Consider the following 18,206-nt stretch of genomic DNA (forward strand, 5'->3'; position numbering starts at 1 on the left):
TTATGAGGAACTGCAGATAGTTTTTATAGTACTAGGAGACTGGGAGATAACACACCAGGTGAAAAATCAGTATTGACAAACAGGAAAGGAGAAATATGTGAGGAAAAAGACATAATTTTACTACCACAAAAAACACAGGCTCTGAAAATCAGATAAAAATGAGATATTGGTGCTAAAATGACACTGTAACTAGCCTTCATCTGTATGCAAAAAACAAAATCAGATGCTGTTAGAAGCACAAAAAAGAGTAAATCAGTCAGTATCACTAAATCACCATATAAATGCACAGTGAATGCATCATGACTAACAGAAAAGGAAACAGAAGGAAAATCACAGAAACAGTAAAGGGAGAAAGAAGTGGGACAAGGGTGATCAGAAAGATGGAGAGGTTCTGGAGAAGGAAGGAGTGAGCAGAGCAAGAGAAAAGGTGACAAAAGAGACATGAAAAGGCTCCTAAAACAAAGGTTATGGAGAGGATCAGCAGATTAACTATTTGCTGCCTCTCTTCATACAAGAGGTAGAGGGTAAAAACAACTTGAGCTAGGAGAAGGCAGGAATGCAAAAAGCTAACAGAGTTTGTTATTCACACTACACCCGTGTGATCCCTTGCCACAGAATTTTATGCTGTTACGCTGTTGTTTCAAAAAGCAAGCGACTAGAAGGAAAGCCAGGTAAAATTACTTAACAGAAATGTATGGATAAAGAAATCCTTGAGGATGGTAGAACATACAATGGAAATATGACTACGTGCTCTGCCATGCTTTTTCACAGGCATCCACTGCTACCTATTGATACAGACATGATAGTGGGCTAAATTAATGCAGAGTTTTACCTAGCTTAATGGAACAATTATGAGTATTACTCAAAAGGCAAGACTATGGAGCTCACTTACTATTTTAATTTAGCTGTTTATTTTTTAACTGATCAAGCAACAGTATTTATCTGGGCTATTAAATCTCAGCTCCTTCCAAACCCATGTATTTCTCTACCCTTTTCTCTTGAGAAAGGGAGGACATATTTTGCACAGGGTCCTAACTGTAATTTCATGCTCTAATGTAGAACTAGCAGCTTTCATAAATGTATAATGGAGTTCTCTAATAAAGCCAAATCAGTCAGTGAGTGTGTTTCACAGTATTTCTATAACGCCACTTAATCCCAGTTATCCAAGAACCACCTACATTAAATTCTAACCTTTCATTCCTACAAAGCAGTTGTCTTCCAGCAAAGTGCTATTATAGTCTACTTATACCATACCAACTTCTCCAATCTCTTCTATGCATTTCTCTTGTCAACAAACGAGAATACTTTTTTGCAGAAAGAATATTTACTATATATCAAAACGTACACATGTGCAGTTCACACATATACAGAGCATCTATACAAAATCTCAGAAAAACTAACTGCCTAACAGATTTTATTTCTATGCACTTCCTATAGCACCTATACTCCTCATCTTTAAATAGCTGTTTTTCTTTCCTACAGTCAAAGCTTTAATGAGAAGTGACCAGAAACAAATACCAGGCACTTCTGTCTTGGCTGAAATCCACATAATGCATGACAGCACTGTAGATCCCTGGCAGGCATCTGTCAGAAACTAACATACCATAACTTAAGAGTCAGACTTAATTATCCAGGGAGACATTTAAAGAAAACTACATAAAAAATATGACTCAAGAAGAGCGACTACCATGTATGTGTACTGTATTCTGTACCGTATGCAGAACAATGTAAAAATAAGGGAGGTACTAGGAAAATTCTAATTAAATGTCCTATCTACTTTACCTGTTATATCATATAATCAAAATAATTAATTTGTTATTAAGTTTTGCTGGTAAATCAACTGCAGGACACACTGCAAGTGCAATCACTAAGTATTTTAACAAAACGTAGCCTTTTCCATTTTCCTTTCTACTCTTCCCATACAATTTTAATCAGCTGACACTCTCATAGAAAATCAGTTTTGATTTCATGGTGTATAAAATCAAATTAACTTCTTCGTAAGCTTCACACGTCTGGGTCACTACATCTCTTCTTGTTATGGCTGTCACAGTGTATTGCCCCTTTTCTGTTCTGAGGAGCGGCCCACCAGTGGCAACAAAATGTCAGCTTTACTTGATTTCAGGCAAGGAAATCACTTCTGTTCAGTTTCTGATGCAAAACTACCAAAAACCAGAGTTAAATACATGACCCAGCTCACCACCTCAGACTTTAGTTGCACTTATGCTGGCATTCTTCTTCAGAAAGAATCCTCTGAGCCTTGCAAATGTCTGAACACATGCACACACACCTAGAGAAGAATGATGTCCCTAGCTTTTGTTCCTTCCTCACTCTCATTTTTATGAATTTCATTTTAAGTTTAAGATAACATGCAACAGAGACAAAGACGGTGATGCAAAAAGCTTTGTGAGGTGAGTATATGTAATGCAAATAAGTAGGTTTTTGGAAAACTAATCTTTAAAGATGACTAATGTGCATGAAAAATCACATGATACAGGCAAATACAACTTGATACTTTTACAAACAAGCAAAAAATCCTCTTAAATACAACCCAAAGAAAAAAAAAATATTTATTACCTTTATTAGACCTATCAAGAAGAGAAGATATAAAAAGGGTGCAACATTTACATGTAAATTTTATAGTGAGATTCATGGCGGCATAACTAGAGCTCAAAAGTTTCATAAAGATTGTGGAAGTTGTTATTTTTAAAGAATTTGAAATATAGTAATAGATATTCTGCCTAAAATGTGAAAGAAATCTGAATAATAATTAAAAAATGGATGAGTCTAAACTGGTTAATGTCAAAATAACAAAAAAAAATCATTAGGGCACACTAAATTTACTGACTAGAACAGCAAGTCTTTGACATCCTACAACCGATATGTCTAAACAGCAACACAACTGTCGCTTTTTATTTTCAAATATCCTTTTATTATACTAAGACATGCAATATTTTAATCTGTAAATGTAATCTTAGAATCACAGAACTGTTAAGGTTGGAAAATACCTCTAAGTTCATTGAGTCCAACTATTAACCCATCACTGCCAAGCCCACCCCTAAACCATGTCCTAAGTGCCACATCCACAGACCTCTGAAACACCTGTAGAAGTGGTGACTTCATTACCTCCTGGGCAGCCTGGCTTGACAACCCTTTTGGGGAAGAAATTTTTCTTCATATCCAAACTAGCGCTCTCCACGCGCAACTTCCAGCCATTTCCTCTTGTCCTATCACTTGTTACCTGGGAGAAGAGGCCAATCCCCACCTGGCTACATCCCCCTTTCAGGCAGCTGTAGAGAGTGATAAGGTCACCCCTGAGCCTCCTCTTCTCCAGACTGGACACCCCAGCTCCCTTAGCCACGCCTCAAAGGACCTGTGCTCCAGACCCTTCACCAGCTCCACTGCCCTCCTCTGCACATACTCCAGCACCTCAAGGTCTTTCTTGTAGTGGGGGCCTCAATCATACACATGACAGACATAATCTGATTTGCTGATACTCAAGGAAAAGGTATGGCTGAGGCTGAAAACACTATGGCCCAGTTCACCAGTCTGGCACTTCCTAACCATGGCACTCTTGTGCTGAGCACAAATTGAAGCTGCAGCTGTGGCTTGCACAAAATGCACCTGCATATAATCTGAAGATGCACTTGACCTCGTGGCAGAGCAACAGCCAATATAAAGTTGAGAGCACTTGAGCCCTTTGAAGCTTTCACCCTCTGAATGCCCTAAGGGATATATAAAATTTACACCACATTCAGCAAACACTGATGATTAGTCGGGGATAACATTGTCATTCAGAAACTTTTTTTGTCAGTCAACTTGGAAAAAAAAAAAGGGAATATGAACCCTTGGAACAACTTCTTATTGTGATACCAGTTTTCCACGCTCCTGCTATTTTTAATGATGAGTAGGTGGATTTATGTAGGATAAGAGAATAAACTGAGTTTTAACTTGCTCTCCCCTGAAGTATAATCTAAGTCTACAGAGCAGGACTAGGTCAGACAGAAATTGGGTCAGAGTGCATCTGAGAACTGAATTTCATTTGTATAAACAAACAAGCTTTATTTACAGTATTCCTTCATAAAATCCCAAGCTTCAAGTCAGCACGTTCTTTAAAGACTCCATTTATGTACACTTGAATGCTTATTTAAGCAAAAAGACAAGAAAGCTTTCCCATGGAAACTGCACAGAGATGTTTTACTTCACATGTACACCACAAACAAGGCTGCTAACTTTCCATAATTTACTGTATTTTCTTAGGCTTGCCATTGTATTTTAGGACCAAAACTTTTGGAGAAGCTGCTTACGCAGGAGGCCACAGACATATAAATAAATGACCTACAAGAGGCAAAGCCTGAGATACCAGTTGAAAGGAAATGGCATCTCAACAGCTTGTAAGAAAGTTTTAATGTTATTGGTTTCCCTGTTTCTAGGTGGAGGAACAGGTTAAAATTTCGTGTTAGCTGAGAAACAAGCAATCTGGAGGCAATTGAAATCACATTATTAAATCAGGACTTGATTCATCCTTTAGAATTAAATAAAGTCAGAGGGCAACCTCTGGGCTAAGACAATAGCAAGCTTCAGTTACCAGATGCTATCTCTCAGTGAGGAATCTAAATCAGTGGGCTACAATGGAGCCCAGTGATTTTAAAATCTGCCTATGAGGACACAGAAAAGAGGCTTGACTTCATGGACTTTATGAGACAGATATAAATTGGTCCAATAACTTCAGTAAGGAGATGGGAAGTTTTTCTCTCTGAATAAAAAAGATCCAGCTAAAGTGATACTCTGATATGAGAATTTCCCTTTTAGATTTAGGTGATAGGTCTCTAGGTGTGAATGCATACAGTTTACTTTTATATGTATGCATTTTAGGGAACTAATTTTGCTTCTGCCTATAGTTACTACTGATTGTCTCAAGGCTACAGCAAAGGGTTAAGTCCTTACTTCAAAAGAGATGCCTACTTCTGCTGGGGGCCACAGAGATAAGCAAGGATACCAAGACTTTCAAGTTTAGTCCCTGCACTGAAGGAACTGGATGGGCTCATCTGTTTGGAAAAAAAATCAACAACTCACACCAAAACAACCTTGGGAGAAGGCTGGGCACAGAATCAAAGTCCCTTTGGAATGAACTTATGACAGCTCTGCCCATGAATAAACAGGCTGTGTTGAGTTGCTGAAAACACAGGCAGGGTTTGTCAAAATTGAGGATGAGGAAAGCTGTGACTGATGCCATTTCAAACTTGATGATGCTTCTACAGTTGGTGCAAGAGCAAGCAAAAGCTATCCTTGATGGTGTCTTTAGCCCCACTGAGGAAGATAGAGTACACTGATCCCTGAAGTCTGAGAAGAAGGGTGGAGAACTTGGTCAGATACTGGAATATCAAGTGGGAGATCCTGTGGCCCTAGAGCAATGGCCAGGAATATAAACAGAGATGTTTTGTCTCAAAGAATGCTGAGCACTTGGGAGACAATTTTGCTAAGAGGGAAAAAGACTATATATAAGCAAAACCTAATTGACAGTATTTGGAAACACAAACAAGTTGTCTCTGATTTAACCAGGGCTAAATTTACTTCAGCAGAGTAGAATGACATTGTTTCTAGAGGGTAAATCATATATTCTTTTTTTTAAATGTTTTTATTTGAAAGTTTTCATGTGTTGTTTAAACGAATACGTCTCATTAGAATGCTCTCCCACATATCAGCATATATTCCCATACACTTGGTCCATAACATGTCTGTGGTAAAAATTAAGTAGAATGAGAAGTTATTTGGTTATGTTAAAACACTCTAACCTATTTTAAGAAGCCCTAGCAAATATTTTAAAAACTGTTTACGTAAGATGCTCAATTGTGTTAAAAATCTTTCTTAAAATATACTCACATGTATCATAACATCATATTTTTCTTGATCCAGATTTATTTATGGTACCTACTCAGGAATCACTAGCTGTTCCTGCAAGCAAAGCGCTTTTAACTGGAGCAGTTTCTGTCTCTTTGCAACTCAGTGATTGCTATTTCAGACATCTCAGCACACTGTCTTCCCCCACTTCTCATCATCCTTCTCATATTACGTATCCAGTGTAAAACTTCAATGCAGAGGCTCAAACGTAAGAGTGAATAACCCCACCAAACATACATGTAATAGTAAGTGTACACATTTAGTGCTTTTAAAAAGAACTGTTGTAATACTTCTAAATTTCAAGCGCAGGGCAGTGAAGTCCATTTGTATACACCCACTCACAAGCAAATGCACTTAGCAGACAGCACATAGGTACTTGTAAGCTTTCAGCTACAAAAGAAATGCATTTTGTAGTATGGTCATAAATAAAAGCCACAGTAATGCTTCCAGTTATTGTTGTTCTTGGTTTTTTTTTTGTTTGTTTTGGTTTTTTTTTATTAAACAAAATACTCATAATATCCTGCTAGAGAAAAGAAGAAAGTCCATACACACAAAAAAATCGTAGTTGATTAAGAAATAGTGCTCCTATAAACAGTATGGTGGCAAAACCAAATACTACCAAAAAAAAATTTTATTACAATGCATATTAAAATCCCAAATCAAATGTTACTTGATGTTTTCCACAGAATTTAAATTAGTATAAAAATCTACAAATGCATCAGTCAATTGTTGTTTGCTTCCATTATTTCCAAATTATAGTCTCTGACCGTGCCACTCATTTGATTTACTCAGCTTGAACTATTTTTGTTTCAACTCCTCTTTATGCATATTTGCTGATTTAATTTAATCTTCTGACTGTCATTCAAAATGTTCATCCCAATACGCCTTGTGATTTATGCAGTTTGATGCTTTTACATACTGAACAACTGATAATCAGCCTGCTTAAATCTCTCACTGTTCTAACATTTTTACACTTTGCAAAATTAAAACTCTGCAGCAAGCCTGACTCTCCCCATTCAGGTAAAATCTGCTCTGCTTCATGAGAAGATAGGGATAATATCTAGCTTTGGGGACACCACTGCCTATGGCAGCTTGCCCTTGCAACAGAACCTCTCTGTGAGGCTGCCCTGTCATCATTAACTAAAGGGATACATTGATTGAAGTGATCTCTCCCCAGCCCAAAACAAGGGCTTGCAGAAAAAATGCAGAGGAAGGAGCCAGGAATTCTCTGTTTCCATCCAAAAAAGTAATCAAGCAAGAGATATTCAGATTTTTAGATAATTTTCTCAAGATCTGATAGGGCTGCCTCCTATGCTGGAATGGTGGTTTGCTCTACCTCCTCCTGTTCTTCTGTGCCTTTTCATTACAACCTAATTCCAGATCTTTCAAGTTTTTCTTCCTTGATCTCTCCATCTCACATGTTTCCCATCAGGGTCCCCTCAACACTCGCACAACCCCAGGGAGTTACCTTGACTGACTGCTACCATGCAGGTTACTCCTGCTGGGGGCCATCTCATCTACTTAGGCTGGAAGTTCTCTGAAGCAGAGACTGTCACCACTCTGTGCCATACAAAGCCTAGCAGGAAGAGCCTTCTTTTGTTCAGTCCTCTGGCACTAATGCAATAAGCATGATTAGTAAGTATCTGTCTTCATTCATCTTCAGCAATGCCAGGACTGGATGAGAACAAGAACAGGTTCAGCTTTTGTAACACTGAAAATGTACAGTTACATCCACGAAATTTCTATCCACCAAAGACCATGAAACAAATGGAATACTTAGGAGGAAACAGCAATCTGACTTACTTTGCTCTCTTGGCCATTTCATTGCCATCCCATCGGGGGCTGTAGGGGTAATTCTTCTGGGCCTGGGAGTACAGCTGGCCACTGTTAGTGAAGTGGTAGACAGACTGAAATGTTAGAGTCGGTTGGTCTCGAGGAAAGTAGAGGGGTAGGTCAACTGCAATTCAAAAGGAAAAAAAGAGTTATAAAAATATGCTTTTTTCCCCTTTTTTCTTATTGGGAATAGATCAGACCATCCTATTGGTTTAAAGGTGTCAGAAAAGGAGAAACTGATGGTTTTAAAACATCCTTCTGCATTTCTTAAAAGTAATGATTCCAACTTATTGCTGTACAGGACACTTTACTTTACCAAAACACTTTTGTACAGTACATGATTTTAAAAAAGCTTAGCTAGTGTATTGCTATGTTAATAATAAAATCTTCAGCAGGATTATTTAGTTATTAAAAAAATTACTTTTATAGTGAAATCTTCCCTTTCAAAATTTCATAAAATACATTGTGTTTTGCTTTCCTTTAAAAAACCAAATTTATCTTTATCTGATTTAACCAATATGTTTTAGTGTCCTCATGGACATCAAAAGCATTATCATCCTCATTTTACAGCTGTCTGTGTCCTAAAGCAGTCAAATTATTTGATATAGAATGTAGAAAGATTCAGTCATATGAGCTGGAAAAGATTTCAACTTACTGTCATTTGCTAAGACAAGAAAACACCCACAAAACTAAAAACACGCCACAAACTCATTAATACCCAAAATATCCCACTAAAAATAAAAATCAGAACCTCTTAGTTCCCTTTGCTTATCACTGTCTCATGATCAGCTAGGTCTGGTGAACAATAAAATAGTATACAACACTTAGAAACTGTGTATGTTTTCATGGTCAGAATTAGTTTTTAACTTTACTTGTTCATTGTTAGAATTATAGTTTGTATTTTCTTGGTCTACTTTTTATTTCAGGAGACTTCAGAAATCTGTAGTTAAACTGAGTTATGACAACAGACTTGAATTACTAATGTTAAATGTCTAATCTAACACCCAAATTAACAGAAGAATGGTAATTTCTTTTAAAGGTGTAGGCTTCATTTATAAAGCACCTAAAACCATACTTTTTGATATCCTCCAAATCACATTTTTTATATTCTGTACAGTGAAAGAACACTGCAATGGAATTGTATTTTAAATACTTCCAGAGATTCCATCATTTCCTGTGAAATCTATGCTAACAGACTGAGGAATCAGTGTAAGACAGGTTTTATTTTCCAAATTCCATACAATCTTCCAGCTAGTTCCTTCATTTTTCAGTTTATCTAATCACATCTAAATACTCAGATGTGCATCAGCTACAGTATATCTCCCTTTTCTCTAAAGAACCCTCCAAGCTCTAGAAGTGAAAGCATTTATAGTCATGAAGCACACTAAATCAAATGTGCTATTCCAGCCACAGTCCCAAAATACAACAAATACTTCCATGGAGGACAGCATCGGCTCAGTTCATGACCCAGTGTCTGAGCCACATGTGACAACTTCCAGAGTCCGGATGACTCAGCCCACACAGCAGCTTCCAGCAGATATTTAAGCAGTAATGACATGGGCAGAGTTCTGCTAATTTGAGGGCAGATCACTGCTTTAACAAAGGTTAGATTCAAAGATTGCTCTGCTGAATTCTTCTTTATAATGTGATTACTAAATAACAACTCTGAAAAACATTGGTGTAACCTTGCCATTTATCAGCAAGCACGCTGTCTCCTCTCCTCACAAATGATGTGTGCGCCTCGGTCTCTGAAGGACTCTGCCATGGAAGAGGGTAAAGAATCAAGACGACTGATTCTCTATTTTAATCTTATAAATATAATACTTCATCTCTGAGTGCTTAAGCTGTTTCTCTAGTGTATGTTTTTAATTCTTAAGTACCAACTCATTAAGACAAACCAAGTCTGTATACTTTTGTATTTTATCACTTATTTTATTTCTGTGAGAGGAATAACAAACTTTAGCAAAGCATTCAAGTAATAATTTAGTCCTTGTACTTGACTTTTTAGTTGATAATTTCTAACTTCTATTAACTGTCCCTTCAAAATTTCCATCTACATAACACATGCAAGCAGCAATAGTTTTTTTCCCCTGTTACCGACAACCAAAGGTGGGCTCTCAGGGCAAAGTACCTACCACTAGAAATGCTGTTTAAAATGGATAATCAAGGCAGTGCTCTCACTACAGTGACACCTGCATTTGTTATGAGAAGGTACCGCCAAAATATTTTCTATTAACCAAAATATTTATAGGAATTTTCAGGAATTATTTACATTATAAACTGATCGCATAAATCAGAAAATCAATCTAGATTCCAAATTCTGCATCCCACATCTGGACAGCAGCAGTATTACCCTGAACTGCAACTAGAGTTTAGAAAAATTTAAACTGCCTTTGATTTATAATAATGCCCTTCACCTAAAATTACCAAACTTCCAATTTTCTAACCCAAGTGTTGCTGTAATACAAGGTATGGATGAGTCCAGACCAAGTGATAAAACCTGTCCCTAATTCTGGAACACAACCACACCTAAAAGGCCAGTAAACAGGAAATAGCCTTGAGTTTAAAGTGTTACACATATCTCAAGGTAGTCAGCTATTATTTCAGCAATAGGAAAGGAAGGCAAGAACTTGCTTCTGTCCCAGTAGATGCCTGTGCCTTGACACTGTTGGTGCACAGAATGAAAAAAATAAGCAAATTCCACTGGTAATTAATGCTGGCAAGGTGTGTTGGACATGAAAGGTCAAATTTTGCTCATAACCCCACATGGCTTGCTAAAGAAAATTTTTTCTTTTTACCTGGTCATGTGTAGGCAGTCTGACTCTCAATCTGTACATTAATACGAAATCAGATCTGCCTTCATGCAATATCTAAGATGACAAAGGTGTTACTGTAATTATATGCAAGACAACATTCACTCTTTGCCATGAAAAATGCATCACAGTTAAGAACAACCCATCAGTTTTGTAAATTAACACCTGAACTAGGCAAACTGTAAAAGCCTGTGTTGGATTGGCATGCTAGTTACCTAAGAACTACAAAAACGTATTCATATTGAATACAAGTACTATTCCCAAATAACAGCTGACTCACAAAGTACCCTGGTGATATGTCTGCAGAAAATAAGCAGATGACTCATGTATGTAAATTCCTGAAAGTACCAATAGACCCCTTGCTTAGTCATCTTTTGCTTGGATGCTGGGTTCATGAGCTCTGTAAACTATAATGAGAGATCTAGTTCTTAGTAGGACTCTCTTTCCCTTTTTTCCTCTCTTCTAAACAGTGCAAATTATCTCCCTAAAAATAACTTCATCTGCGTAAGTGAGTCACTTCAACTAGCAAGCTTATACAAGTCATGCAGTTAAGCAGTAATATTTGGTTATGAAGGTAAAAATGCTGCTGTCAAACTCAAGATTTAAAATGAAAATTATGTCAGAGGAAGTCCCCTTTACCCCTTCTCTCACAGAAATAGAAACATTTCCTTTGAAAAACTTAAACAATTAGCTCATTCAGGAAAGTAAAGCTTTCTAATTTAGTTGCATGCTCAAAATAATTTAAATCTGATTATTTCTTACTTTGGCTCTTCTAAGCATCATACTCTTAATGTAAGAGGAACTTAAAGAAGCAGACTGGAGAAAGAATCCAGTAAAACATTGCTTTCTCCTACATTACAATTTACAGATAATTTTTTAAAAGTCAACTTTTAGACAGCCATAGAGTGGGGAAAATAATGCCTTTATGCAAGCACTACATGAGCAGAACTTGGAGGGCTGCTTATGGGTAATTAAGCATTGAGCAAATTCTTCACTGATTGAACCCTAATTTTCCCACACAGTTCATAAGAAAGGAGGAGAAAAAGGACTTACTTGTTGAGAATGAGTCATGTTGTAAAGAAACTTAATTACAGCTTATAAACAGTTGAAGTTGCTCTCTTTTTGAAACGTAAGAAACTATCTAGAAGTAACACACAAATTTGCTTCTCTTGACTTAGTATTTAATGCATACATATATTCAAAACACAGTTATCTTAAAGCCAAAATCTTGGTTTATTAATAACTAACAAACCGTGCAGTGCATCTGTAAGGTTGAATTGTTTATTTTATTAAAAAACAGCAATCTGAGGCCTGGAACAGGTTACCTAGTTTGTTAAGGTTATGTCAACAGCTACAGAGTTGATTTTGACTATCCTATTAAATTTAAAGTAGTATCTTTAGCATCTAATTTTACAACTCATTCAACAGTATATGAAATACAGAATGAATGTCCCAGAAAAAGCATGTACCAGTGCTGCTACAGGTTTTCTGAAGGAAAAATGATCAGAAGAAAAGGGCAGGTTTACCACAGTGCTCTCCTTTCCACCTTTAAGCACTGGAGAAAAGAGATGGGAAAGCAAAACCATGCTTGAAATGCATGGTGACCATTAATATATTTCAAAGCACTTAGATGGTAACATTTAAAAAAATTTCCATATACGGTTCCCCTGTTCTAGGGAAAAGGTTTATTTATCCTTCATATGGCAGATAATTGTTTTCACAAAAGCCAACATTTACTCACTGAATTATTAATTTCAATCCTTGGATGCTGCCATACTGGTTATCTTACTAACCTTTGCGATGTTTGGTTCTGCAGCAGTTTATTGCACCTGAAATTTGTTATGCACTCATGAACACTGAGTGATCTGGATATTTTATTGTTGAGATTTCTACTTCGAAAAGATTTTATGGCCTGCACAACCTTAGTTCAATCCATGCTTGCTTTATGGAGCTGCTTTCAAACAGAAGATAACACAGTGCTGTTTCCAGTTCTAAATGGTCTTAGGCTGTACAGAGCTGGCCAAAGGAGACACTGTTCTGGCTTCTCCCCTCTGACAGACCCTCTCCCTCTGCATTTATTTACTGCACAACACTGAAGTCTTGCTCCAATTAAATGTGTTCATTTCTGCATGAGCTTTTCGATGTGATGATTCTAACAATCTCAAGAGTGACATTAGCTACGTAAAATATTTTAAAAATGGTTTCACAGCACATTCATTAGTTGAGAGGTTCTTTAGGGATTCCAGGTCAGGAATGAAGGAACAAGTCAACCTGCCTACTGATACTAAGTACTAGCCTGTGGGATGGAATTCTTCTGAGACTTACTAGTAGAAAATACTTTATATAGTCTAACACAAGTCCTTCCAATGATGACTGCCATAGCATAGACTTCAGAATCCATGATTACTGGACATGTGAGAGGTTTTGTTTAAATTATTTCACCAGAAAACCAAGAAGTATATGCCAAACTCAAATCTCCAGAGAACACTGAAGAATCTTAAGCCTGATACTAGCCATTCTCTTCCCAAAATTCCCTGACTCACTCCTTACTTACCATCCAGCTTTGGCGAGAGATTGCCTCTGCACTCAAGTACTTCTGATGAAGTAAGTAATGGAAACAGGAAACACATATTCCAGGCTCCAGAACTGCATTTCTGTCTCTTATTAGTATATATTCATCATCTTTCTGCCTGTTCTTTTTTTGGTTCACTGAATTTCACATTCTCTCTGCCTTACTTGCAGTTGAGCTCACACTGCTGGGAAAAACAGTGGATTTGAATGCATGGCCTCAAACTGAAAAGCTCCTTGAACTCGGAGCTCTGCAGTTTTCCTGTGATGATGTGGGTGAGAGCCATGTGAATTTACAGTGCAACTCCATGGCAATACATATACCATATCACTTACACATCTCTCGAACCCTATTTAAAAAAAAAATTGATACTAGATTTTTTGACATAACTTCTCCAATGAGACAGATGATTCAGACAGCCTGTACAATGGGTGAAAAATCTTTACCTAACTTCAAGGAAAAAAGCCTTTTTCATTTTTTACATAAAAATTCCAGTGCAGAAGGCCTTTCAGGATTCATATTAATCATGGCTCCTATGGAAAAACCTGAATAGATTTAGCCACAAGCATTTTGGGGGCTATAATGTCTAGCACAAAGCTCCTCAGGGCAGGATTTCAGGCTACTTTGCTTAGTGAATCTTTCCTGGACTCATGTGCACTGAAGCCCTTTGGCCTACATTCTACTGGCAAAAAATGAAAGGGGAAACTTGGCTTAAAATACACAAAAATTACTGCTTTGGTGTGTGATGATTTATTCTTGCAGGAATGAGAAAGCAAGGATGACAAAGAACATATCAATGGCATTAGTGTGAGACTTTAGGTTAACAGAGCACAGTCACAGGAATATGAATTTGTTAAATATTATTAGGGCTGACATCCCTTCTGGAGCAAAAACGGGTTTTTTGCAGAAAGATGTTATTTTGAAATCAACATTTCAAAATTTCAAATCCAAAAGGAAAAGCTGTTTATGGAATTTTAGCTGAGACACTTATGGCATTCTGGGTGTGTTGGTAATCAAAACTGCTTTTGAAATAATTAGGTCTGCCCTTGCTATGGGAAATATCCACCCCATTAGCAAAGTCAACACTTGTATAGTAAATGAGTAAGATGACTTATGTACAAAATACTGTCAAATAAATACTATAGAAATATAAGTAAATACTCCAAAAAAAAAAAAAAAAAGAACAACAGCTACTACTACTATACAATACTAAACAATAAAAGACAAACCACTATAGGCAAAATGGAAACAATGAATTGTGATGGATTAAACTATTCCGACACATTACAGAGTAGATTTGTTTAATTAGCTTTCCTTGTTTTGGTTTGTTAGTTGGTTTTGTCTGTTTGGGTTTCTTTAAATATAATGTAACCCATTTTTATTCGAGGAGGGCTGCATGGCATTTCTCTATCCACCTTGTGGATCTCCTTCCATTGATAGTGGTAACTATAATACAATCTAGGCACCAGTGGCAACTAGATTTATGATTACAATTGTTTTGATTTTCTTTCAACATAGGCATATTATATGGTTGTAAAAATATCCCATGTCTTTATTAGAACCTGCAACTTTTTTAAACTACTCCATCCTTCATACAAACCAGCATTTAAAAAAAAAGTGATAAAAATATTTTGAGTGACTGAAGTTACAGTCACGTGCTGCAGATAGAGAATCTAACTATTGGTTTAGTTTTACAGAGGAACTAAGTAACAGATCAAATCAAGATATTCTTCAAGCAGTTTCCAGCTATGTGGTCCAAGACCATGCTATAGAGCTATAACTTAATCTGAAAACAGCTTTGTAAGATCTTCTTGCTTTTGAGTGTCATTGCCCACCCCACCTATGTCATACTCTTATTGGACTTCTCTTATCGGACAGCAAGACTGAACTACCTCCTAAAAATATCCTGTGGAATATCTCACAATCCTATATTGACCCCAAAGAAATGGCATAATGGCCTTACAGGTCTTTTCCTTCTCTAATTTCTGTAATCATATTTATCTTAATTAACAAAAAGGCTACTTATTACCAGCTTTAGCTACTTACTTGCATTTTGTTTTATTTTTATTTCAAATTCTCAAAGATCTTGATTCCCCCCTCCTTCCGTTTTTATTTCCTTTTACTGTTTCTGCTGTTACAGTTTCTATAGTAACTTCTCAAATCGCTGATGAGATTGATGTGACTAAAAGCTGTCTCTTCTCTGTCTGAATTGTTTGAAGCTTAAAACTTAAATATGGTTGCAGTTGTTATGGGTGTAAAAAGCAAGCCATGCCCTTTCCTGGCACAGGCTGGTGATCACTGCAAAAAATACTCCTCTGCTTTCTGAGCAGAGATACACTGATAGATGCTGAGAATTTTATGTTACCTTCCAGCTGGACAGGAAGACTTCCAAACCATGTTTATACCTGAAAAGCAGATGTGCAAAACCATTGTCTTCTCTCACTCTTTATTAAGATCATGAGGCTTGCAAATAAGTTGTTTTTTCTGTTTTAAGTGCTTCCTGGGATTTAAAAAAACCCCTATTTTACTTCATTCTCATCTGTGGCCAGGGTGAAATTATCCTGCAGGTCAAGAGGACCCTCTGCTGCCACACCTGCTATCCTGTTCTTCCAGCCTTTGCTTCCTGCAGGCTTGCAGCTTTCAAAAACCAACCCAGTGTAATCCCATCTGGCCCACACAGCCAATTAAGCTACTCCAGGTATTTTTAACTGCAGTACAGGCCCTTTGCATCTTCCCACTCCTGAACATCACAATTACCACTTTTACTCTTCAAGTCACCTTACACAATATTAAAACTTATCCTTCAATTGCTTTTTAATGATGAAAAGAACTACTTTGTGGAACATGACACGCTTTCTAGACCACCAGCCATTTTTGGTGCACTTTGTGAATCACCATTTGAGGATGATTTATAACAAACATCAGGATCACATCCCTAAGCTTCAGGGAGCAGACCTCAGGCTGTTCAGGGGTCTTGCTCCTCTCATGGAAGACTCCTATGGTATAATGGTCCTGGTGAGAAGATGGGTCCATGATGAACTCCTCCAAGCTCAACAACAGTCTATCCTAGTGAGCAGAAAGGCAAACACAAGCAGCAAGGAACTGATAAAACTAAGTATAACAAGGAATCACAGGAGATGTGGACACTCCCTGTGCATGCAGAGACAGGACTGGGAATGTCAAAGCTGACCTAGAACTGAATCTGGCAATGTAAGTTAAGGACAACAAGATGGGCTGCTACAGGAACAGCAAAGGATAACTAGGGAAAAGATAGGACTGTTGCTGAATGGGGCAGGGGGACTGCTGACAAAGGAGATAGAAAAGCAGCTTAAGCACTCCCTCCTTCCTCCTTTTTAACATTTATGCATCTTTGTGACCAGTTTAATCTCTAAACTAAGGTGTATTCCTTATTATTCCAAAATTAATTCTATTTATCTATTTCATAAAAGGTATTCAGCACTTGCGCCTGTGTGCTACTGCTATGTCACATATGGATTTTTATAAAAAAATTATTTTGGTGACAAAGTGGTTGTCATTGCATAGATGGAGGAAAGTGAGGGAAAAATGATTCAGAAAATGTTTCTTATCTTGATGCAGCTCTTATTTATAGAAATTTCATATCTCTAATAATCCTGTGGTGCTGTGTATCATCCTGTTTCTTTACTGAAAGCATTGCCTGGTATTGAATCCAGGACTCATCCATGAAACCCCTGCTCATCAACTCCTTTCTGGACTGAACACAAGATATTTGCTTTCTACTTGCTATTGTGAGCAATTTGGAACTTGCTATTCTATTCTAAAGGTCTATTTCACACCTTTGAAGCAGTTCTCATCTTAGAGAAAAATATCTGTGAGTTACCAAAGCCTGTAGACACAAACAAGACATGGAGTAAGAATAAGCACCACAACCTGTACTCAAGTCCTGCCCCTGTCAATTACTTTTTATAACATAATTATTTATTTTCAAAAATTGAGTGGATAAAATAGGATTATATTCTTTTTCCATTTCAGGTACCTTTTCTGAGAATTGTAGTTATCTGTCATATACTTGGGCACATAGTAGTCATAATCTAGAATTATATAAATACAAAAAAAAATCAACAGTTCACTTTCCTGAAAAGTGCAATTTTGTAAGAAGTTATTACAAAACCATTCAGTCCATTTGTTAAAGTGCTTGTAGTTGCTGGAAGAACATCAATTAATGTCTGCAGCAATACACTACAGTTTTAAAAGTGTGGCAAACACAAGTGTTTCTCAGAAATTAAAAAAGTAATATCCACAGCAAAATGACATTTTGCCAGTCCACCCACATCAGGCTATCTATAAGATTCTTATAAAGCCTAATTAGTATCACAACTGTTGCTTCCTGTTTGTTGCTGTCCATACCAAGTTTTATGAGCTTTCTGCTGTCCGTTCTCCCCTTTTCTGCAATTACAAATAGGAACCTACAATTAGCTTATATTGAGTGACATGAAAACAAAATGAACCTAGAGAAACAGAAAAAGAGGAAAAGAAAACCACTTTTCAGATTCACTTGCATCCACTATGAATACCTATATTAAAAAAAAAAGTCTCATATGGCTCACATACATGTAAATAGCCAAGATGGAATCAAAGGAACAAAGTGGTTAAAGCACTCTTAATGTCAAAAATAAAATTACTACCTTTCAATAAAATTTCAAACTAAATCTACTTGGCAGTATCCCTTAGAAAAAAAAGGAGAAAAATACACCATGGAGAAAAATGATCAGCAAAAGACTAATTAATTTTCCAAATGCTACAATTCAGTCCTGTGATTAGCCCCTGCCTAAGCCCATGCCTAGTTTAGTGCAGACCCACGTGCCTGTGACTTGGGCTACTTTTCCATCACAATGCCTGTCCACAGCACTGCAGTGTATCTGCAGTTTTCACTGGCTTCAGTAAGCAAGACACACTTCACTACCCAGGAGATGGCCCAGAGACTGCTTTGCTCTGAGTGACTGAAACAATGTACAGAGTTTGGAAGAAACCCGGTCAGTTCAGAGTATATTTTGCTGTAGGCAGAACATGCTTTCAGAAGCTCTCAAGACCAGATTCAAAGAGCTACATGGAAC

At 37.1% G+C, this 18,206-nt stretch overlaps 1 protein-coding gene across 7 annotated transcripts in view; it reads right to left on the reverse strand.

Moving 5' to 3' along the window:
• Positions 1 to 18,206, reverse strand: part of BABAM2 (BRISC and BRCA1 A complex member 2) — a 190,485-nt gene that overhangs the window by 34,203 nt on the left and 138,076 nt on the right. For 2 of the 7 annotated variants that reach the window (XM_068185526.1, XM_068185525.1), the window contains exon 11: positions 7,702 to 7,855. In XM_068185526.1, the coding sequence (XP_068041627.1) occupies positions 7,702 to 7,855 (154 nt within the window). Of the gene's footprint in view, positions 1 to 7,700; positions 7,856 to 15,159; positions 15,333 to 15,957; positions 16,110 to 17,499; positions 17,601 to 18,206 lie in introns of those variants that run through there. The other 5 variants (XR_010997521.1, XR_010997523.1, XR_010997522.1 and 2 more) reach the window with 5 other exon arrangements.

This window comes from Anomalospiza imberbis, chromosome 3 (assembly GCF_031753505.1).
Source record: "Anomalospiza imberbis isolate Cuckoo-Finch-1a 21T00152 chromosome 3, ASM3175350v1, whole genome shotgun sequence".
NCBI lineage: Eukaryota > Metazoa > Chordata > Aves > Passeriformes > Viduidae > Anomalospiza > Anomalospiza imberbis.